This window comes from Rhyacophila brunnea, unplaced genomic scaffold (assembly GCF_057557595.1).
Source record: "Rhyacophila brunnea isolate RB1 unplaced genomic scaffold, BYU_Rbru_1.0 scaffold_5, whole genome shotgun sequence".
Taxonomy (NCBI): Eukaryota; Metazoa; Arthropoda; class Insecta; order Trichoptera; family Rhyacophilidae; genus Rhyacophila; species Rhyacophila brunnea.
The window spans coordinates 10520636-10545443 of record NW_028233170.1 but is presented as its reverse complement, the minus strand read 5'-3'; the positions used below and the strand labels follow the sequence as shown (position 1 = coordinate 10545443).

Below are 24808 nucleotides of genomic sequence, written 5' to 3'. Positions count from 1 at the left end.
CCCAAAGTGCTCGCACTAGACGCTCAGAATTAAAATATAATTTTCTGTTTTTTTACGTTATATAGTATTTTTAAGCGGTCAAAATGCAACCAATTAGGTAAATATATCCATAATTTAAGTTATTTTAAAGAAACACTAGGTCACTGATATTAATATAAATAACAATATACAAATAAATTGTCACGAACATGTATCAACTTACCTATGAAACGTAATACCATCTTCTTGCTAATCAGTACGGCTACCTATTTTAATACAACATGCAGAACCACCTTTCCTACATAATTAACTAAAAATATTTACCACTGACTTTATGTTTAACACAAAAAATAGCAAATTTAGCATCACGAACAACACGCTACGTGAAGCGATTCAGCACGATTTGCCGGCGATATTTTTGGAAACCAACTTAAAAATATGTAGACCTTTTATCTTACTCTAGCGCGTGTCGCAGAGATTATAAGGGTGCCGAATACTTTCTCACTCGCACTCATGCATCGTTTTTGTTCAGGCCTTGGATGATACACATCTTCGCGTACAAGAGGAGACATGCATTATGAAAGCGATAAGTCGATATTGCTAAATACCCTACCGGTGTCCCCTCAGATTTCTGAGACGTCGAGGCTTTGGGAGTGACATCTCGCTTTCCCGCTGAAGCCTCCTTTGCACGAGTTGCGTCTTTTAAATCTCCGGTAATTTTTTGGGATCTTGTTATTATAGTTGTTGCACGGGTCTTCGAGTGTTGAGTTGTTAGTGGTTTGGGCTCATTAACAGCTGCATTAACGCCGATTACGCTAATTAACGTTGGTGCAATTAGTGGGTTTGGCTTGAACTGCGGAGCGGCAGGCGGTAGCGGGGGAAGACGTACGCACTGACACAAACACTTATTAATTTTTTCTTCCAGCTGTTCCACTTTTTTCATTAATAACTCCACCAAAAGCAATGTTCTCTCAGGAACCGACACATCCTCACATTGGACATATTTGTCATCAGTTGGCATTATTGACTGATTTTTAAACACCAACAAATGATAATATTCTTAAAAAAAATGCTGAGAGCGCACAAAACGTGTGTTTCGATGATTTCAGAGAGCCATTCCAATTTAAATTTATCGCAGGATTTCTTCTTAATGATCGCATTGGAAATATCACATCCACTTCTTTTTGACATTTTTAGGGGATAAGTTTTCTAATTCATAAGTATAATAATTGTACTATATATTTAACTGTGCAAGCAACCGTATTGTTCAGTTAAATTGTTTGTTACGTACACTGAACACACATGTAGTGTGTGCGGACACATTTTGGTAGGTGTGCGCGCGCACAGGGAACATGACAGCATGTAGAAACTGGTCATGTTGGTAGAGTAAATTGTAAAAGAGGAAGTGCACCCACATGCTGGACTAATCAAATTGGAATGCGACATTGGTATCAGCAATCCAGGGACGACTGGAGAAGAAGAAAGATGATCGTTTATAGGTACTTGGTAACCAAGGCGATAAATAAGAAAATAATACCACCTTCATGAAATGGCCGGATAAAATGACAGTGGGTCCGTTTGTAATGTCAAGATTCAAAGCAGATATGATTTCCACATGTAAAAATAATATTGGGAAAGTTCACTAAATGAAAGATCAAAAATCATGATGTGAAAATAAAAAATCCATTTATATATTTCACAGTTAAAAATACATACATTATGTAATAATGTAAAATAATATTTAAATTTCATGGTAGATAAAATGTTACAAAAAATACTCAATCAAAAATTTTAACAATACATATATTTTAACGTATTCGATTACTATAAAAAAATCAATTTTATTAAACAGGTCACAGTAAGTAGGTATTTAATTAGGGATACATACACTTCAATTTAATTGAATACTAAATTTCAAAAATAATACAAAATAAACACAATCTGTTTGTGACGGTAGTTTTAATCATAATGAGACGGCATTATTTTAACATTTAATAATTATTTACACAATGTTTGGTTTTATGTATGGTAAAAATAATTCCTTTCCTCACAAGTGTCTTAACAATACAAGGGGCCACTATAGAAGATAATCGCTGCATTTATTTGCAGGTTATAAGGCATTCATTGACATTTAAATTTCTTCTGTTAAATTGAAGAAATTTTTATTCAAATAAAACTGTCAGCTAAATTTTACAGATTAATTCATAATTTATTATGAATATATTGCAAATTTCAAACCTGCCTTACCTTACCTTGGAATCAGAAATAAGATGCGATTTGAAATATAAACAAATTATTATAATCACTCTGCCAATATGTTTAAAACAGTGGTGCACAATCTGCGGCCATTTATTCAGCCAACTAAATGAAAAATCTTAATACATCCTAATAATTGCTCAAACCTGATTGGAATATATCTGACTTCTCATTTTTATGGATGCAATGTCAGCGATCTCACTGTTACTTAGATCCATCTTCTACATATTATCTACATAGTGGAGAGTGACCAGAACATGTTTAATTTAAAATATCAATATTTCTACACTCAAGGGAGAATACATCATTACCTCAACACCCATTCCTTATTGCGGGTTCCAAACAATTAGAAAATGGATAAATATACTGTACTGATAAAAATGTTGTGCATCACTGTTTTAAAACCACACCCATTCATATTTGACAAGTGTAACTTCAATACATTATCAAAATTATGAAGGCTGAAATCTAATAAAATAGGTAGAGATTTATTTAATTTATGGCAGCTAAAAATATTTATTTTGATTTAGAAAATATGAAGAGGCTTTCGTGAAATAATACAATTTTTAGTTCCAATTAACTGAGCAACAATGCAGTTTTATTCAATAGTAAATTCTTTCTAAACCACTTCCATGTCGAGGAATAATATTTAACAAAATAATAAATTAGACAAAACACTTTATAGTCAAAATTATTTTCTCATATTGTGCGAACACCAGTGGCAAAGACTGGCTGGGAAACGATTATAACAAATGAAAAAATAACAATATACACTGGAACAGTGATCAATTTGTTATAATTTACCTGCAGTAGATAGCAATGCCCAGTAACGCATGGAAATTTTGTTCTGGCGTATTCAACTTAACATGAAAATTCTAGAATAAACTGAATGTTAATTTTAAATATTACTTTCGTATAAGTAGCAACACTTTTATATATCTTAGTTCTCTAAAGTGCAGTATTAGCTATTTTTAAATAAACATAAGTTGCGATTACAGACCAAATAATTTCATTAAAAAATCTGTTCAGATACGTCTTTGGGAGGCAGCCAAGATTTATATCGGATTGTATAGAGCCAACGATCATAATCACATTAAATTAAAAATAATTTTTCATGTCAAGGTTCAATAATCATCTTTATAATTGAGTCTTCTTCACTGGCAACCACATTTATGTGTAATAAATTGTTATAAACTAACTAGGTATTTATGTAATTCATCATTATACAGATTGTTTCAAATATATCAACAAACTTATTTTACTGTCAATTACATATTTACATTTTGTTATTTAATTAACGAGGTAAAGAATAGTCATCAATACTGTAATAAAATACAAGTGAATAAATACATGACTAATTAATTTGCTAATAAATAAAAATATTATAAAATAATAAGTAAAATTAATAAATAAATAGAAAAATGCAATTCATGGAACATTGCGTCACAAATAAATAATACCGATTGGTAAAAAATACTTGGTTACAGTATTAAAAATTAATCTAGCACTAAATCCTAGTTTATTTTATTGAAATAAAATTATTATGCTCTGGTTGTATGTTCTAAATTTTGCTTCTCGCCATTTTTTGTATACGGCTCACAATCTAATAATTCGAAGTACAAAAACTAAATTCGAAATCGCCAAATATTTTTCTCTACTCGATGGGACAATGTATTTCTTTCGAAATTGATAAAATCACTTATACAAAATTTAATATTGCACCACAAACTCATTATTGGCCACAATAGAAAGGCTACTTTACTTGATGGCACCCGTTTTGAATAAAATTAAAGGCTGCAGTATATAAATACTACGCTTTGATTTCATTAGAATTAAGTATAATATAAATCAGGGGTCAGGGAACAGGGCTACATTACCATGAATGATTTTTTTTGGGTAAATAATTAATGTTTAATAAAAATAAAAAATACTTAGGGGGGTTGAAGGATTGGCAAAGTTATTGGATTTCACTTCAATTATGAAGGGTGCGTGGAATTTTAAAACAATATAAAACTCTCATCTTTTTGGATACCGAAAGCTTTTAAATTGCACATATGGTTGAGGAAAAAATTTATTTCCTGTAATAACTCACCTTTCGTGAACAAGAATTATTTAATCTTCTTAATACTATAATGAGTTAGTTGGACCACAAAGGCCATCAGAATCCTGATATTAACGCTGTTGTATCAAAAATAAAACAAAACTATTTTTTTTATTGTTTTTTAAATCTTTGCTATAATGGTTTTTAATTTTTTTGCCAAAAAAATCTTGCAGTTTAGTTTAGCAAATTCACTAAAGATTTTCTTTTCATTCTAAACTTAAAAAAACTATTTTTAAAATTTTTTCGAACAATTTACAGTTTGAGTAGGATTGCCGTATGTTATAAGAGAAGTTTACTCTTTATTTTAAGACCGATAGTTTATTTTTACTAATTTTGAAGTCTTGCATGGGGAAGGAGGGAGGGGGGTTAAAAACATTTAACAAAATAAATACCTACATATTGGCGTAATAGCAAAGTTGTTGAATCATTTTCCAGATCGAGCCTTATGTAATTTCTCTATAAAAATCGCTGAAAGCAATTTCAATTTGACATTTTTATGCAAAAACATAATTTATAAATGCACTCTCTCTTTGCCATCACTTTCATATGTTTAGGCTACATCTCTGTACAAAAAAGGTTTTCTTCAACATCTTTCGCTACTACCCAATAAAGAGAGATATATGGAGGAGAAATGCGGCGGGAAGGCCAGTAAACTGGAAAGGATTGGCAAGAGATAGGATTCACTGCAGATCTGCGGGAATGTAGCGTCGAAAAGGAAATTCCCAATAAAACTCCCCGACCACTGCTATAAATAAAGGTATTTTTACGGTTGAAGGAAAGCATATGGAATACATACTCGAAGAAAGGGACATTTTAATTAATTATTAGTGTGACGTTTGGAAATAATAGGAAAAATCTTATGTCAATTATCACTTCATGAAACTATCTCTACAAGAATACTCTGTGCGCTCCACAAAACATCTCGTCACATGTTTATAAAATTTATCACAAGAATTACGTCACAACAAATAAGTACCCTAATGTATCACTAGTCAATAATAAAAACTCAGTTTTCAACAATATTGATTTTTTCATAAAAAATCACAATCTCCACAAAGTAATGAGCCAATAATAACTGTCATTTTAATAATTATATTATTTACACTAAATTAATTAACTAATTAACATTTATAAGAATAATGGGAGGTATAGGGTTACCATGTGTTTGGGATTTCTTGAGTATAGTATAAACAATATTATACAGGTAACCCCCCGTTCATCGCAAGGGATACGTTCTGGACATGGTCGCGATAAGCGAAATTTCGCAATCAACGGGGAGATTCCCTAGTTTGGCCTCTCTACGTTTATTGTGCAAAATTTGTGATTACATACTGTCAAGTAATGCATTACAGCCACGTTTTACAGCACTCACTCGCTCGTCATCTTCGTCGTTCTCTCCTAACAACTTCATGCATTGATTGTGAAGAGAAAGGGCCTTTTCAATGGTTTTAACAGTTAACTTTCGCACGGGAACAGGTTCGGAGACATCGTTTTCTAGGGACGTATGGCAGCCCTTTTCTGCATTTTCTGCAGCTCTTCATTAGTTAAGGGTTCGCCGTGTGATTTTAACAAAGTCTGAATATTATCTACATCAACAGCTTCGATGCCTCCGGATATGGCTATAAGACTAATCTCATCGATGATATTTTGAATATCATTTTCATAATTGCAGTGAACTTTAACAATTTCACTGAACAAGCCTTTTCCAAACACCCTTCATAAACGACTGGGTGACTTCATTCCACGCTTCGTCGATGTTTCTGATAGCTTTCATAATATTAAATTGTTTCCACCAAACCTCCATGGCATCTCTATCACCTCCATCAGTTTCTTCAATGAGTTAAGAGAAGAAGAGTTAGACGATCCTTGGATGCTTTAAATCCAGAAGCAGTCTTCTCCTCTATGGAAATAAACATACGTGTTGGCATTCGTCTCTAATAGTCCTGTCTCTGTTACATTAAAAATTAAATTTTGTGGATAATTTCCCCTTTCCACAAATTCCAGTTTTAAAAAAAGATCGCGATATAACGAATCCGCACTTGCCAGGGTCGCGATGAACGGGGGGTTACCTGTATTATGCATCTCTCCCTTGTCTCCCTTAATCCATCCTCTTAAAAAACAAAGACCACAAATCTGTTCAAATTCGTCATGATGGATTTGTTTAGTTTTAAAGCATGTCTCCGTAATCTGAGGTTGTTGCCATCAACGCTTGATGGCTCAGGTTGATGATAATTACAAACAAATGAGGTACAATTGGCTTTGAAATCTACCATCTAGCTTACTTTTAAGCGGGTATTTTTCTAAGGGCCTGATGCATAGAATGTCGATGTTATGTAAAACTAACTGATATCAAACACTATACATAGATGAAAATGGAATGAAAGATAGCAAAACTAATATAGCAACGCCGCTTCCCTCAATCAAAATTGTTGCCTTTTTTTAAAATTCTGCTTTGGTCGTAAATGTATGAAAACTGAACAATATAAATTGAATATTAAGGTAAATTTTAAGTAACTTAATGGGGCTTCATCACCGCAAATACAAGTGTCCCTAGTATAGGGACAATATTTTCTGAATTGCAAGTATTACAACACTGGTAAGTTAACGCAGACAAACAGTTTAATCGTGAAGACGTGTTAAATACTGCTAATCTTCCGTGCTTGTGTAGATAATCGATACTTAGAACAATTTTACTTTATCGGAAACAAGTTAAGAACATTCAAAACTTAGGTACTTGCGGCGAATGAGGGAGCCATTACAAATATTATAACTTTTGTGAGCAGTGATATCTCACTTTAAAAAATAATTTAAACATAAAAATCCTGACTGCACACTTCATTATTGTTTTATTGTAATACCTACCCATTGTAATATATATCATAATGGTGGTTTATCGCACATTTTCACAAGGGTGCTTCCAAACCTGACAGACCTAAAACCATCAGTATTTAAGAATACCTATGTTTAGTGTAAATGTAAATGTCAATTTAAAGATTCTTAGTGTATTTGTCTGTTTAAGATAGCCGAAAAGAAATCACACAATAGGCGAGTAGGTACATAACGGATTTGCTGACAACTATTGTAATTAAAAATGGAAGACACAGCATTCTGCTTTAGGAGGTCATTGTATGCATAGGCCCTATAACTAAAACCAGTAAGTACCAGAAACAATCAAAATAAGGCATGTAAAAATTACCCCCAAGTTTAACAAAGATTGCAATACTGACAATTGAGTATCCCGATATGGTATATTTTTTCAAAACATGGCAACCCTATGGAGTTATACTATATATATATATATATATAAAGAAATATTTTAAATTATAAATAAAATGCAATGGAAATAATAGTTTTCTATTGCAACTACCACCCTGTAAATATTTTAAACCTATTACATAATAGGCAATTAATTATAATGCTCGTTACCCAATTACATTTCAAAATTTGTGATAAGCAATCCAATTACATATTCATGAAATGTGTAAAAATAAATATTCACATTGTATGTATAGAGAGAATGAAAATACAAATAATCCGAAGCCAGAAAAAGTTGTCAAAACATCTGAGGTAGCGCGCACCAAAATAGGTACAATATTAACAACGTGTAAGATAGTGAGAGTATTGTAAATAAAAAATAAAATAATTTAACGTCGTTTAACATGGTCCCGAAAATTTCAAGAACGCTTCCGCTCTTCACCTCACGCGCGCGGCTGACGCCACGATCCGCACAGTCCGTTGTTTAATACAGTATAATATTTCACCGATCTTATATTTGCTATATCCTTACATTATAATTCATAATATATTGATAAACTTAACAGTTTAAAAGGCAAAATGTCCTCAAATAGGAAGAAATCTGAAGTAATAAGTAAATGCTAGCAAGTGTAAAAAGAAGCCCATGCGGGGCAGTGGGGGGAGGCGGGCCCGCCCCACGTCCAGCCGCGCGGGATAGCGAGGTGGCAGAGGCCCGACCGCACCACCCCGCATTCACCCGAGTATGAGGCCAGCTCTTCGCCAGGGACCAAGATGGCGGCCATTCCGCTCAAGTTGCTAGCTCCTCCCGTCCACTCCACCAAGGTGCTGCTTTCCGGGTTTATCACAGATTTGTAGCAAGACGCCAAAACTGCAATATGGATATCATAATTAAATCAACCATATTAATTTGTAATTCTACTGACTAGAAACCGTTCCTAGTTATCAATTGCACTGTTCAAGTTTTCTCCACAAACATTCGATAAATAATAAATAAATAAATAATATCCAGTGTGGCCGCTTTCCAATTTGGTACCCCCAGAATACGGCAGTCACTGGCAGCTCCATCCAACCAGCGAATCTTTGGCCTGCCTCTACTTCTACGCCCTATTGGATTGCTGGACATCACTCTCTTTGCCGGTTCATTGTCATTCATACGGTGCACATGACCTAGCGATCGCAGTCTCCCAATCTTGATTGATTGAACTGCGCTGCAATCTTCGTACAGCCCGTAGAGCTCAGCATTTTATCTTCTCCTCCAATTGGTGCCGTCCCTGATCGGTCCATATATACGGCGGAGAATTTTTCTTTCAAAAATGTTCAGGGCTCATTCATTTCGCAGAGTTAATGTCCAGGTTTCCGATGCGTAGGTGAGCACTGGCTTTACAAGTGTCTTGTAAAGAGTGCTTTTAGTTCGGCGAGATAGTATGCGGGACTTAAAATGTCTTAGTAGACCAAAGTAGCATTTATTCGCAGACATGATTCTCGTGTTGATTTCTTCTGTAATATCATTATGTCGAGTTACAAGAGAACCAAGGTATATGAAACTGTCATCAAACTTGTATGCACCAATATCTAACTTTGGTGAGCCTTCCCGTGGTGTGACATAGACAGGCATGTTTTTGCCTCGTTTATTTGTAAGCCCATTTTTTTGGCAGAGGCTTCTAGTGTTGTGAATGCCTTTTTCAGCGCCAATTCTGATATGGCAATATCATCGGCATACGCCAGCAGCTGCACAGGCTTAGTAAATATCGTGTCGCTGCCACGGGCATCAATTATTGCATCCCGTATCGCCTTTTCTAGCGCAATATTGAAAAGAAGGCATGCCAGAGCGTCACCTTGCCTGAGGCCAATCAGTGATATAAATGGCTCGGATATTTCCGCTTGAAGCTTCACCCGGCATTGTACTGGTGTCATTGTCATCTCTACAAGTTTAATTATTTTCGTCGGAATTTCAAATTCTCGCATTGCTTCGTATAACCGGTTTCGATTAATGCTATCATAAGCTGCCTTAAAATCGATGAACAGGTGATACGTGTTAATATTGAATTCAGTGGTCTTTTCTAGAATCTGCCTTAGAGTGAATATTTGAGTAACACAAAATTTCCCTTGTCGAAAGCCTCCTTGGTAGTGCCCGAGTATTCCTTCTACAATGGGTTCCAGCCGCTGGAATATCAGAATCGACAACAGTTTATATGCAGAGTTAAGGAGTGTCACCTCTCTGTAGTTACTACATTGTAGTTGATCTCATTTCTTGTGCAGGGGACAAATCAGCCCATCCTTCCACTCCTTTGGCATTTTTTCTGAAGTCCATACTTGGTGGATTAGGCTATGCAAATTTTTGAGCAGGCTTTCCCCCACATTTTATTAATTCACTCTGTAGGTTATCTATTCCAGGCGATTTGTTTGTTTTTAACCTTGACATGGCACCTTTTACCTCATTTAATGTCGGTGGTTCTTCGTTATCATCAATGCCGCTTTGTACTGATTCCTGGTCATGAGTATTAATGTTAGTGTTGCCGGCATCATTATGGGGGGTATTTAAATGTTGAATTAAAAAAAAATCAACATGTCAAACTAAAGAGTGTACCAAAAATAACATTAAGTAATACCTTCAACATTTTTTGACGAATGAACGTCTCCAAGGACCACTACATTGGGACTCATATTCAGAAGTTTATCAATTGTCTCGCATAATAGTGTATTGTTATAATCCGAGTTCCCCTGCACAAAGTGAAGGTTCAAAATGAAGAATTTCTTCCCTGCTATCCTAAAATCTGTTGATAAAAAAACAACATTCAATAAAATAATTTCGAGGGATCTTCAGGGGGATGCCAATACATAAAAACCATATAAATATGTATCCAGAAATGAGAGATAAAAAGTATGTAGTAAATTACCAGAGATGTCGAAGGAAAAATTCTTCTATTTATACGGAGCCTGAACATAATGTGAGAGTGAAGCAAAAAAATGACCTCTGGTTTACTGACAAGTATCTTCGTATTGCAGGTTCATTTGAAGAGAACTTCACGATTCTACTATAAGATTTATTTGCCAATTTTCAGGCTTTATGAAAAGACAATCTATCATGATGAGAAGATAAGCAGCCAATAATACAACACTTCAACATTATTATTTAGTTGTAAAATCCTGTAGTAAAAAGCATAAACACAATGAATATCAAAAGTGGCAGTCATTGTTTGAGTTAGGAAATCGTAAACGTCAACTTGGTGATGTTAATATCTGTGCAGTTAACTATTTTAACCGTGTTTCATTCATTTGATAATTGCGTTAAAATATCATAACAAAAAGAGTGTAATAGAATCCTTTTATATATAGTATAAACTCATTGTAATTTACAGTAAAAACAAAACAATGATTTGGTTCGTGGATTGTATGGGTACGAATACGTATATCGTTGCCAGCGTTTTGAGCACATCGACTGCCAGGTAATTAATAGAACTAGTGGGGCTAAACATCCGCACGCACACCATCAACCAACCGAATCATTGTATTGTTTTTACTGTACCTCTTTCTGAGCCTAAGGTACTCAATCGAGTGGAGGTTATATTAACAGACTTTTTATCATGAACGGTTGTTAGTTGTTCGCCTAACTTATTGAGTCCTCGCTCTGGATCAAACACATATTGACAACACAACATGTAATTTTTGCCAAATGAGGTAGGTTAAGTGGATTATAATAAAAGTCTACTTTTTTCAATTGAGACGAAAATAAAATTCTCTTATTCTCTGTCATTTGTTTACTTACCAATAAATATTTGCATTTCACTAGTTTGGACATAAAATGATATGCATTTAAATTAAAATCGCAATCGTTTTATATGAAATAACTTTTGATGCGGCTGAAAAGTTGCAATTACCCATTATTAACCCAGTTTACCTGTCAGATCCAAATATTATATTAGTATGTACATAGAAAGATAAAATACATTGTACATTTTAATGAAATGTTGATGTTATCTTGAATTCAATTACGAGGGTGGGTCAATAAGTCCTTAGAAAAGCCGACAGGTGGCGCGACTAGTACTGTAAGCGGTTTGTTTTCATGCAGCGGCACTACCGATTCAGTATGCTGCGAAGTTTCAATCAGATTGGTCGGGTTGTTGTGTGTTTCTCGTACATTTAAAAAAAAAATTTGCTTGTGGAAAATGGAAAAATGGAAAATGGAGAAAATTGAGTTTAGAGCTGTTATTAAACATTTTAATATAAAAGGGTTAACAGCAAACGAAATAAAAAATGAGTTGGATTTAGTTCACGGCATATCTGCTCCTTCACTTGCAACTATTTATAACTGGTTAAAGGAATTTAAACGTGGTCGTACATCAACAAAGGATGAACCACGCTCAGGACGTCCTGTAGAGGTGACTACACCAGAAATGATCAATAAAATCCACGATATGGTGTTAAGTGACCGAAGATTAAAGTTGAGTGAGATAATTGAGGTTACAGGGATCTCAAAAGGTAGCGTCATTTCTATTTTACATGACAAATTGGGCATGAAAAATATTTCTGCAAGATGGGTGCCGCGTTTGCTCACAGTCGACAATAAACGCAATAGGGTGGTGGCCTCTAAAGCCCTGTTGTCGCTCATGTAACGCAATCCGGATGAATTTTTTCGTCGCTTTGTGACTGTAGATGAAACATGGATACACCACTATACTCCCGAGACGAAAGAACAGTCAAAGCAGTGGATTGCGAAGGCAAACCATGTCCAAAGAAGGCGAAAACCGTAAAATCAGCTGGTAAGGTTATGGCTACTGTATTTTGGGATGCACGTGAAATTATTTTCGTTGACTATTTGGAAAAAGGAAAAACAATAACAGGGCATTATTATGCATCTTTATTGGACCAGCTAAAAAACAAAATTGAAGAAAAACGGCCTCATTTAAACAGGAAAAAAATCCTCTTTCATCAGGACAATGCCCGTGTTCACACATGTTTACGATCAATGGCTAAAATTGAAGAATTGAAGTTCGAATTGGTCGACCACCCACCGTATTCCCCAGATTTAGCCCCCAGTGACTTTTTCCTTTTCCCAAACTTAAAAAAATGGCTAAGTGGACAACGTTTTTTTTCAAATGAAGAAGTCATCGATCGGACAAATGCTTATTTTGAGGACCTTCCGAAAACTTATTTTTCTGACGGTTTAAAAAAAATTGAGAAACGTCTAACCAAGTGTATTGAGCTCCAAGGAGATTATGTTGAGAAATAAAAAAAAAATACAAAAATAAAAACTGTTTTAATGCTTTTTTCTAAGGAATTATTGACCCACCCTCGTATTATGATCTAATACTTTGTAGATAAGTAAGCTTATTGCATTAGTCAGCCGATTTTTGGACGGATAACAAATCAAATGAGTGGTATCCCTAACAGTGAAATTTAAAGGAAAGTGACAGTTGTCATAATTACATATTGTAAATGTAAACAGAAATCAAGTAAATAATTTTTTTAATGCCATTTACTAGTCTCTGACAGAACAAAATATTATTGATTATCTACGCAAACACGAAAGATTAGCAGCAATATCTTATTATATTAATCAACCTATTGACACTAGTTTGTCAATTTTAGTCTTGCAAAATGATACTGTATTTGAGGATTAACTATTTAGGAATTCTATTTCTATTCTGCAGTTTTCTCCCTTTTAATATTGTATGTTAATAAAAAAATATTTTAATAATTTACAGAAAATAGTAATTTAAAAAACAATTTGAATCTGCAGAAGATATAACGTATCACGCCACAGATATTCAATCTAATTAACTAAACTAAAATTTGAAGCACTAAAAAAAGCCCTTGAATTCTTCAATTACAATCCTATGAATTTTTTCAATGATTTCCTCCTAAATTGAACATTTAGAGTGAAACTCATTTATACAAAAATAAACAGTCTTCAACACTAGTACAGTCACTGTGAACTTCACCAAAGTCGGCATTGAACTGCACGATGGTTAACTCCTTCAAATATAAATGTTTTATAACAGTACAGAACTCATTTTATCCGTCGCTGCCACAAATGCGAAAGTCTATAATTCAGATGACTGTCAAATATTAACTACGCGTCGGATTTAACTGATATTCTGATGAACGTCATTGCAAGAATGATACTTTTCAGCAGTAATTTAACTTTATGAATTCTGGCACCATCTCATAGAAATTTAACAAGAATTTTAAAGTACTTCACTCGTTGAGAGTAAAATAAATTTGCGAATTAAAGCTGAAAAAAAATTGGAGCATAGTGAAAAAAATTTTAAACATGGGGGTGCCATGAACCGATAAAGTTTGAAAACGTCTGCATTAGGCCACAAAACTTTAAAGAGTAAATTTCGTGATGGAACCTACCACATAATGACTGTTCCACAAGATGGAGGGTGCTAATGAACAGTTTTCAGCGTATCTATTCTATACACAAAACTTCTATCGGCAGCTATCGAGGGTAGTTTTTCAAATGTTTGTATCGAAGTATTATAATTGTTAAAATAAGTTAGCCATCTAAACAGTCAAAACTATCTACCTCACTCTTTAATGTAGCACAGCCAAGAGAGGTGCTGTTGAAAATAGCACTTATTGTAACAATTCCAACAACTTATTGTAATTGTTACAATAAGTGCCAATACTTAATACAAAAGTATGAAAAACTAACCTCGATAGCTGCCGATAGCTGTTTGTGTATAGAATAGATGCGCAGGTCAATGTTGGTTCGAAGATAAATAAATATACACAAAATAATTGGTCAAACAATATCGTAATTACCTATAATGGTGTAGTTGATGTTAGGGCACAGAATGGAATCAATATTATTTGTAACTTCACTGTCTTCTTCAGATGTTCTTGTATTTTTTAAATTGTCTTCTAATTCACTACGGACATTAATTTCTATTGGAATATTTCCACTAAACGCATCGTACAGGAATCCAAACTTTTGCCTGAAACAATCGCAAAATATTATATTAATTTATCATTGTGAAAGGAAATCCAGGCCATACATGTTGACGTAGGGGCGGCAGGTTATATGAAAGTATGGTGAAGCAGGCAGGTTATATAAAAAAGTATGGTCTGGCAGGCTGATAATCAATTTACGGCAAAATTAACGTTAACATTATTAATTATATGGGTACGTTATAATGACCAAAGTAAATCCTATGTGATGCCCTGCATTTTTTTTATCATGTCGCTATTTCTCGTAAGTTGTTGGCCATTGTTGGCCTGCTTCATTCAGTTGTATGATAAAGCCGATTATCTGCCCCTCTTTTTATTTAATACCTCTATGATGTTGACTAAGCCAGTGTTGGCATCTTTTATTATGCTGATTATAGTACGCGGGTGTCAAAAAATTATAAAATTTCTGATAAAACAATAGTACATGGAACATTCTTCATTTTGTCATATTTGAAGTGAAATATAGCATACAGACCTACAAAATTATCTGAAGAATGGGATGGGGGAACCACTGTCGAAAACTATCCAATCAAGACTCGTAACTGGACAAAATCTGACATTCAAATGACATTTTCAAAATGGCATCCTATGGTAGTTCGTAGTTCCATTTTTGGCCATTCTTTAGATAGGTTTGTAGGTCTGTAACTATTTTGCATTATTCACAGACTCAAAATTACAATATGGTTAAATGACAGACGGGTCTGACGAAAATTGCTTAAAACATTGGACGCTAAAGACGTCGATTACGATTAGGTGGCCATTCGATATAATTAACATGCAATTTAAATGTGTTAATTAAAAACTAATTATATAGTCAGCCGTCAATGTGTTAAGTCGAATTCGCACAAGGCAGGGTATAACTTTGCATATAAATACATATAAGTTAATCAATCATCAACACAGTTATATTAATTTTGCTGTTACCTAGTTTATTTTCAAATTAATTTGTTACATTATAAATTGCAAACATACTCTCGATATTCGGACAACAAAAACAAATGAAAAATGTCTATATGCAGCTGATATTTTTATCACTTCAGTCCCACGCATTTTGCATAGACGTATTATCATGCCATACTTGTAAAAGTGATCACTGACAGTCATCTTAATTTAATATAATAATGTAGTATATTTTTCCTGCAATGTACAACTAAATTCCGCCAATAAAAATGTAACAAATATATGATTACATACTAATATTATAAGAAAATTACATCACAGATAATTATACCATTGCATGTTTTTAAAACAAAACACATTTTGGTACTAAGGTTTGGAATAGCTTGAAGGAATTTAAGAATAAATTATGTGTAAAATATAATATATGTATATTAACATATTTTTTTCATTGGCTCTACGATCCGATATTGGCCATTCTTCATCGAACAATCCAAGATGCTCATGCGCATACAAATATAAACTAAAGAAGATGCGAATCTACAAGACATAGAAGTTGAATATGCAACCCATGGCTTCAGCAATGTTCACTCGTCTATCACGGATAGTTTTTTAGTCAATAACTATTATGTATGAATGTCGTGCAGGGAACACAAAATTAATAGGAACTAGCTTACTGTCACCACCTGCAGGCAGGCAGGCAATACGCATAGTAAATTAATTAGCAATAAGCCGACATATAAACCTGGTCTCTAAATATACGGCTTAGTAAAACGCCTAAACGCTTTCCTTGTCTAGCCATATGTAAATTGTTTGTTTGCTCACAGGTTTTTACGTTCCCCGTTCAGTATGTAAACATATCGGACGGGACACAAATTGCTACGAACAAGGTAATACGGAATGAAAGAATGATGTATGCTAAAATTGCCTTGTTCTGTACATAAAACCTGTGATAATGTTATTATAAAATGTTAGGTATAAGTTTAATTAATATTATGTATCCATATATTAGTATAAAAGAAGAAGAGTAATTGCTAATATAAAGAGACGAACGCAGTAGCGAGAGATTAATAATAAAGTGTATATAAATAATTAAAATGTTATGTGGAACACACTAATCGAATGATATTTCAATCCATAAACTTCTTAAACATAAATTGATAAATATAGAATAAATAATCCAACGAAGTAATATTTATAAACCGCGTAGGAACTGAGCGCGTAGCAACAGCCAAATTGAGGGCATAACAATACCCAACGGCCGACCAATGCATTGGTATGTGTGTGCATCGGTGTGCGTATGCAAAAATGTTTCCCGCTAGAAAAAAATTAGGCGCGCGGGGAAAACGAATGGAATAGCATCATAGAGTCCCTTAAATTCAACTTTTATGAAATATTATTCGATTTTTGTGTTCATAATAATTGTATCTGTCGTCTGTAATATAAAGCATAAGGAAATTCGCATATTTAATAACATAATGAAATTTTGATACGACCAGCGCGGGGCGGGCTTCGCCGATTTCTGATCAAATGAATTAAAATCCCGACCTTTATCCAGCTGTGCGGTTTAGAAACAGCGGCTAAAAATAAGGCAATGCGGGAGTTACATCGCCGAGACGTAATTTAAAGATAAAGTTGTTATTATGATTAATATGTATTTGTAAAAGGTAAAGGCACCTGTCTGTTGTAAAATCACAAATATTTATGTGAAGATCGGTGGATGACAATTACAGGGCCTATTATTATGTCAATAGGTACCTAGTAAGTAGTTGTAAATGCATATAATTTAAACGCTAATCAAATCGTGTGTTTACTCTTGGCATAAGACAAAAACCGCGAGTTTATGCCGGAGACAGCTATATTAATGCCCTAGATAAATTCATATAAAATCAATCGAATTAGATAGACGATATTTTATAACGTCAAAACATCCATCCACATGCATATAACATATTATCTCTTGGTACTTGGTCATTTTGACAACTCAGTAAATTCCTATTAAATAAACAAGAGATGACACGTAGTACGAATTAACGAATACATTAGAATCTTTGGTCACCCCTTCTTATTATCTCTTTGGACCAATTAGAAACAGGGATGCTGCTATAAATAGAGATACATCCGGGTAATAAATTATCAGTCTCACGGATCAGCCCTCGGAAACAGTCTCTCGCCGACTAGCAGCCTCTCTTCAACTTTGGACCCGTTCCATCAGTATCTCGCCACTCATCTCTTCTCGTCGCTTCTGGAACTTTCGAATCATCTTGTACGCCGAAGTACTACCCGGTGAAAAATCTTATCCCGTTTACTTACGGGTAAGATAATTTCTCGCGCATTCGCTTCGTATCAAATCGGTCGCTACGTCTACATGTCTGCCGCCTTCACCTACATTGCCCGAATATTGTACGCTGAAAACTGAACGTTGTATATTGGCAGAGAAAACAATAAACAGAGTCATAACCGTACTCTCATTCAAAAGGAAACATCTTCTTATTATTGATAACCCCTCACCGACTGAGCTAAACAATTCAACGAGCTACGCAGTGGCGTATCGCTGAAGGGGGAGTTATTATTACCCTACTGGGTGTGATATGACAGGCTAAGGATATCGAGTGTGGTAAAATATGGGATATACTTAAACATGTTATTTTCAATAGTAACGTCTGTATGATAATAATATGCATTAAAGTTTGTCACGTAAATGTGACGTGCATTCAATATTGAGGGCAGTCAGCATGTTTTGTTATACTGTAATACCCCGAAGTTACACGATAGGTGGGTCTGACGAAAATCACTCGGATTCGCGTAAGTCGGGGTACAACTTTTCATATAAATACAAATAAATTTTGTTTAAATGGGACCAAGGACTAACAAAAACACTAGTTTATAAAAAAAATATTTAATAAAATAGCAGTTTTTTCTATCAATCGTTTATATTTACAGTCTTCATATCTTGACAGTTATTAATTTGTGACCATCAATATTGTAAAACGGAATTCTGTCACATAAATGGTATCTCGATTAATATACTTACGTTTTCTCAATGTATCCTTCAGTCACGTAGAACCTCCATTGTCTGCTGTTTTCTTTCCATTCGTTGACTCGGCGAAGTGTCGGCGTGTTCAATTCATTACAAAGCACCTGTAAGGCTTCCTCCTCCAGCACATCTTGTATGGCCAATATTGAAAACCTAATTAACAACAATCAACACGAAATAAATGATTAATGTTTTGACGAAACAAAAGAACAGGTTCAATCATAAACGAGTGTAAACTTGTTCTGTTAATTTATTGTATTGGCTTTTAATCATCAATTTAACAGTAAGAATAAAACTTAATTCATATTTTCATAGCATAGCAATGTTGGAGTAAAATAAAATATCTAATTTCACAATTATGTGCATCCATTTAAAACTTGTAAACATCCCGACGGATGTCGTATTTTTTCAAAAAAAGATTTTTTTGGCAAGTATATATACGTATTTTCAAATTATGTAGGTATATTCAATATAAAGAATGTTACTTTCTCAAATCCTATGAATTATTCGTCGAAAAAAATAAATAGTTTATTAAATTATTAGCAAGTGCAAGTATGTTATAACTAAAATTTGGACCGATCCAGGTGTTGGTTAGTAATTATTAGGGCACTTGATTTAAAAACACAAAAACTGATTGATAAGCATTTCGTGTAAGAACTACTAGTTAACTTCGTCATAATTAAGTAGGTCACCCGTAACTTAATTGGTAAAGCACATTGGCGCGAATCCAGTGGTTACAGGTTCAAATCTCGTCGAGTGTCATATTTTGTCAAAAAAGATTTTTTCTTGGTGTTTTCAAATAATCTATACAGTCGAACTTGGTTATTACGAGGAAGATAGGACCGACTGATTTTGCTCGTTATATCAGAGAATAGGTATTTTTAAATGAGCGGTCACATAATCCAAAAAGTCGCAATTCAAACAAAAATACACAATTAGAATTTTTCCCCGAAACAAGCATGGCATTCATAAACTACAAAAGAAGTTGTTTATTATGTTGAACGCTGGTAGGTACCTACTGACTGAAATTTCAACCATATGTGTGGATACATTTTCAATATTGTCGGCGAAAACACCAATTAGGTACTTAGACACTTAGCCTAGACAGCTAGTGTCATAAACGTACTCCGATCCCGGCGGCATCGGTCTACAGTTGAATTTAATTGCTTAGGGTCGACAATGTTTTTAAACAATCGACACATTAACAGTTTTAAGAAAATTTTAACTAATATTTTCACTAATTTTCGCTTTTACGATTGCGATTAACAAATCTGTAAAAATAATTCTAAATATATACTTATATGCTTTGCAATTAAACACAAATGATGAATGCTCGACCTTGACGTATTTACGTTGGACGCGATAGTAATCAGCATGTGTCACGACTTTTTCGACAGGTTTTTCAAAAAGACGTCTATAAATGACACCCATCCTTCTTTCAAAGTTTTCTTACCATTAATTAAAAACAAATTTGTAGAAAATGATGGATTTCAGTATACCTAATGTTCTTACGGAACATTTTATTCTCAGAAATAAATAAGTTTATATTATGATCAATTAGCATCATGCACAGTCAGTCTTTACGTTCCGTTATCTAATTTCACAATTATTGGATTATTAATTTTTTTCATTACTGTGGAAACAAATACGATAAATAAAATATAACTAAACATAGTTAATTGTTACTTCCAATTACAATACAATTGTTATTCACGGTTGATTAAAAACAACACCTGAAGAAAAATTAAACAACATTTAACAGCGTCAACAATAGCGTGCAAAAAAAAATTCACGACAATAACTTTAGACACAAAAATGCTAATTGTTGTGCCAATCTCTTGTATGATGCGTGGTGTAGTTCATATATTTTCTCGCAAGGGTCGCCACTATCATTCCACCGCAAATGCGCACATGTCGTACGAGTTGCAAATATCACGTGAAAATTTAGAAGCTTCTAAAAATTTTTCATCCATGCAAGCAATGTTGCAGTTTGCACCACACACAATAAGTGTTTACATTTGCCATTTATTTTTATGATCACGACAATAAGTACTGCCAGCAGTTAATTCACACATGTGTAAATGGCTATAAGACATTCATAAGTAGGTATTTATTTTTTTCTTGTGGCATCCTGACTTATTTAAAAAAAATAATAATATACAATGTTTGTAAAAATAATCATTGCCCATATTATTGACCAATCAAAAACGAGCGGATTAGTTTTTAAAAAGCAACAAGGCAAATAGGTGTGAATCATTTAAGCAAACAATTGTCTATATCAGAAATTCCTTGATTGATTGGGCACGCCGTCATTGTAGAATTGACAATAAATTTATGAATCCACTTCTCATCTATTTGAAAATAGATAAAATGATAAGACGATAATAATGATTCAGTGTTCACACACATATTGGCAAGATATTATCATAAAAAGTCAATTGGTCAGATCAAAGTCCAATCATTTATTGTTCTTGTAAAGCATGCTATGGACAAATTCCTTCCTTACATTGTAAGACAGTTTCATCTATTACTTACCTTATAATTAATTTAATTAAACTAATTTAATAATACATGCATTTCCATCATGAATTGACAGTTAACACAATAAAGGATATTACTTACCTACTATTAAAATATAAAAATATTAGCCTTTAGAATTAATATACCTGTTTTCCAAAAGAGTCCGGCAAACCACTTCTCTAATGCCAGGGTTGTTAGCTTTTTCAACACTGAGGGCGTGTAAATTCCACGTGGCTATTCTAAACGCCGGTTTGCCATCTTTGACATAGTTGAATTCTTCTTCTATTATAGGTCGATGGGAGTATGCAGAGAGCAGATCGAAGATATCATTGACAGGGGCCAAAGAGAATCCGTTTAAAAACTGCGGGTTATATTTGACAGGCATCGAAAGAGACTTTCTGTGTCCCGTACCTTTAGGAACGGCATTGCCATTCATTAGAGCTGCTTTAGCCAAATGTATGTTGACGTGTCCATTGGTACCATTTTTTAAACTATCTATTCTGGTAAATGCGTCGAGACTTTCCTGTTTGGGGATTGTCAATACTATTTGCGATTTAATTGATCCTAGTCGCATGGCGTCTATTCCTTTAACTTTAATAAGATCATCAAGTGATTTGAAAGGCCCTTTTTTATTTCTGTAATCTATAATGTTGGCTGCAAGCTCTTGGTTCAGTCCGGGAATGCATTGAAGTTGAAACGTGTTAACTGAATTTATGTCGAGAGGCGTCCTTCCGGAGTCCGAGCTCCGAATACTGTCCAGCGATTGAGTTCTTGAACTGGCATTGGACAGTACTTTACGATTAACAGTTATTTCTGATCGTATTTCATTTAGTCTCTCTGCTCCCATTCCTGAAATGGCAATATTGTGTCAGAAAACGAAACATTTAAAAGACAAGACAGTTGTGATTATGGTGACTCGTGTTTGGTATTGCCAGACTTTTGAAAGATTGTGTGAGGTCCATGACTTTCAATTGTAATAACTTGTTTATTTGTCTCTGTAGTTATAAAGTTGACATAATACCATAAATCAGGCATAAGCCTAGGTCAGCAAAGTGTCAATAATGATTTATTACGATTCAATATATGAATATTGTGTAAAAGTGAAATCTGAATTTTTTTTTTTATTAACCATGTCTTTGCTTTGTACAAGGTGGTTGTTAGTAACTTGAACAATCATAAACACCCAGGCTTTGAGAAATTCACATAAATATACTGTGTCCTCACGTTGAATCAAACATGGAGCTCCCGGATGGAAGGTCAGCGCCTTACACAGTGTGCTACAGAGTATATCCTAAAGAGTGATGGATGAATGATTGAGAATATCAAAGCTCAATTTGGACTAAAAGGTCATTCGAGAAAGAATAATTAGGTGTTTTACAGTTTAACCAATACTATCAAAATTCAGTGTTTTACTTTGTGATTGAACTTACCTAAGTCTTAAATAATATTTTTGGTAATTGTGCCGCAGATGCCCGCATGAGCTTTTATATATTTTTTTTAACGAAAACAGTTTATTCCATGTAGACAATTATATTAAATACCTTTTTCTGTCGGCGCAGATGCTTTTCGATCCAATAATTGTTAATTTAAAATTTAAAATTTTCATACATTTTGATGCATCATTATCACAAACTAAGATTATATTAGGTTGGGATAGGTTAGGTTAGCTTAGGTTATGTTAAGTTAGGTTTGGTTTGGTCTAAAGAGAAAGTTATAAAATCTCATGCGGCCATCTGCGGCATATTTACCATATTTTTCTAAGATTTGAAGGATCAGCTAAATATCGGAAACTATTTTTATAGGTAGCATAATCATTAGGTATTTTGTTCATAACAATATGTGGTTTTTAAAAGCGTAATTAAATTTAAATCAGAGTTGTGATACACCCCTGTTACAGGCGGGCTTCTCCCGGTGTAAAATAATCATTTAGTAGCTATAAGTCGAAACGTAACCCTGACCTCTAGAAACGGCTTCATAAAACATCTAATCTGATTCCTTGCTCAACCACGTAAGTATTTTTTAATCATAAGTAAAGGCCTTCGTCCGGTGTGTGAAAATCGCATATTGGGCGGAGGTGTAATTAAGATAAATTTAATTTGATTTAATAAGTATAAATGATGATGGATGAAAGCGATAATTTTAAGACTAAATATAAGTATTCAAATATAATAAATTTTGCCGCGCATTGTGCGTGAAATCCTCGCGCGCCGGCGCCAGGGTCAGGCTCGTGATTCGCCGAATCAAAGATCATGCGATCAGATTTGGCCAATCACTAGTCCCTTTTACTAATGGCGTGGGTACGCGAAGTTTAAAAAAAAAAAAAAAGTAAGTAAGCGTCCACTTTCCGACATATACGGACCTGCGTAACTAATTGTAAAAAAACCTAAACATGTAAAGAAAGTGTAAAATATAAGGAATACCAAGTTACACGAGACAGACGTGGTTTTATTTAATTCCACGCTCAAATATATCGTACTTTTTTTTGTGAATCCGGGGTTCGATGGACACCTGAGCTAGCCGCTGGAACCCCGGGGATCTCAGTTGGAACATTGGATTAAGTACTTAAAGTAAATAATAAATAAAGTAACTGATAATAATAATTAGAAGACATTGTCGGTTTTTGGAATCATGTAGAGGAAGTCTGATAATATGGGTAGGAAGAATGACTATGCATGAGGTAAGTTTGACTGTGTAATCCGTAATTCGCAAAGTTAATTGTTGAATTTGCTTGTATAAGATTCAAGCATAAAGTACCGGTATCAGATTAAACAAACTTGAAAACCGCAGACATCATCATAGTTGGTTACAAGTTACCAAAAACAGTTTCATAGAACAGAAACATTACATAGGTATATTAAAAATACAATTACCAGATACGAGAGCCAAATCATCCAATCGTTTAAAGCGGCCAATTGCTTGCCGATGGTCCACAATCGCTTGGGATATCTGTCGTGTGATGCCAGGTAAGGTCATGAGTTGTTCTTCACTGGCGGTGTTTATATTCACGAGTTCTACATTCTCGTTTATGGTGGTTATACTGAACGTGTGACTGAGATTAGAAGAACTGAGTTTTGACCTTCTGGGAAAGGGTGACCTAATAGATCTCCTTCGCCCATTCTTTATACCGCCAGAACGACTTGGGGACTGACCCATTCTTACTGTCACACCATAATGTAGTTAAGATTGTGATATAATAAATAAGAAATCAAAAAACTTAAACACTTTCTTACTATTATGGAAAATTCATTGATAAATAGATGGACGGGTTGAGATGAAAATTATTTATTACAAAATCTAGCTAATGTCCGAAGGTGGGATTCTAATGAAAAGTTTAAAGGATGAAATCTTGATGTGATTTTAGTTTTTTGTAAAATATTCACTCCACTATTTTGAAAAAACACTTCTATTCTCCAAATCATTCCGACGTTAGATCAGGTATTGTTCCGTCACATTTGACGTCCAACTGACTGAAGCAGTGTTGCCATCCTTTTCTAGGAAGATTAGTACAAAAGTGTAAAAAATATAGTCTTTCTGAAAAAGCTACAAAACAGGAACATTTTTAATCTTGAATACTTCAAAGTTATAGTAGTTTTTATATATTGTTCGATGTTAAAAAATTATAGTGGGTATTTTACATTCTTCACGTATTGAAAATTATTGTACGGTTGGCAACACTGGGCTGAAGTTTATTGTCTTGAAATATGTTTAAAACTTATCTGGAGAATGAGATGGGGAGCCACTGTCGAAAACTACCCAATCACGACTCGTAACTGGACAAAATCTGACATTCTGATAACGTTTTTCAA

At 34.1% G+C, this 24808-nt stretch overlaps 1 protein-coding gene across 1 annotated transcript; it reads right to left on the bottom strand.

Annotated features, from left to right (window-relative positions):
* Positions 1-4027: 4027 nt before the first annotated feature.
* LOC147066031 (endonuclease/exonuclease/phosphatase family domain-containing protein 1-like) lies at positions 4028-24453 on the bottom strand. The gene is made up of 6 exons (XM_085955615.1): positions 23873-24453; positions 21149-21851; positions 18480-18635; positions 14363-14535; positions 10201-10365; positions 4028-8459 (listed from the first exon to the last, which is right to left on the bottom strand). Exons 1-6 carry the CDS (start codon positions 24153-24155, stop codon positions 8212-8214), a joined length of 1728 nt encoding a protein of 575 aa, XP_085811741.1. The 5' UTR covers positions 24156-24453; the 3' UTR covers positions 4028-8211.
* Positions 24454-24808: the final 355 nt, after the last annotated feature.

Coding starts and splice junctions, on each gene's coding strand:
- LOC147066031 (XM_085955615.1), bottom strand. CDS start 24,155: ATGGGTCAGTCCCCAAGTCGTTCTGGCGGTATAAAGAATGGGCGAAGG. Junction 21,852..23,872: donor TGATTTGGCTCTCGTATCTG/GTAATTGTATTT, acceptor TTGCCATTTCAG/GAATGGGAGCAGAGAGACTA. Junction 8,460..10,200: donor TTCGTCAAAAAATGTTGAAG/GTATTACTTAAT, acceptor TCCATATTGCAG/TTTTGGCGTCTTGCTACAAA.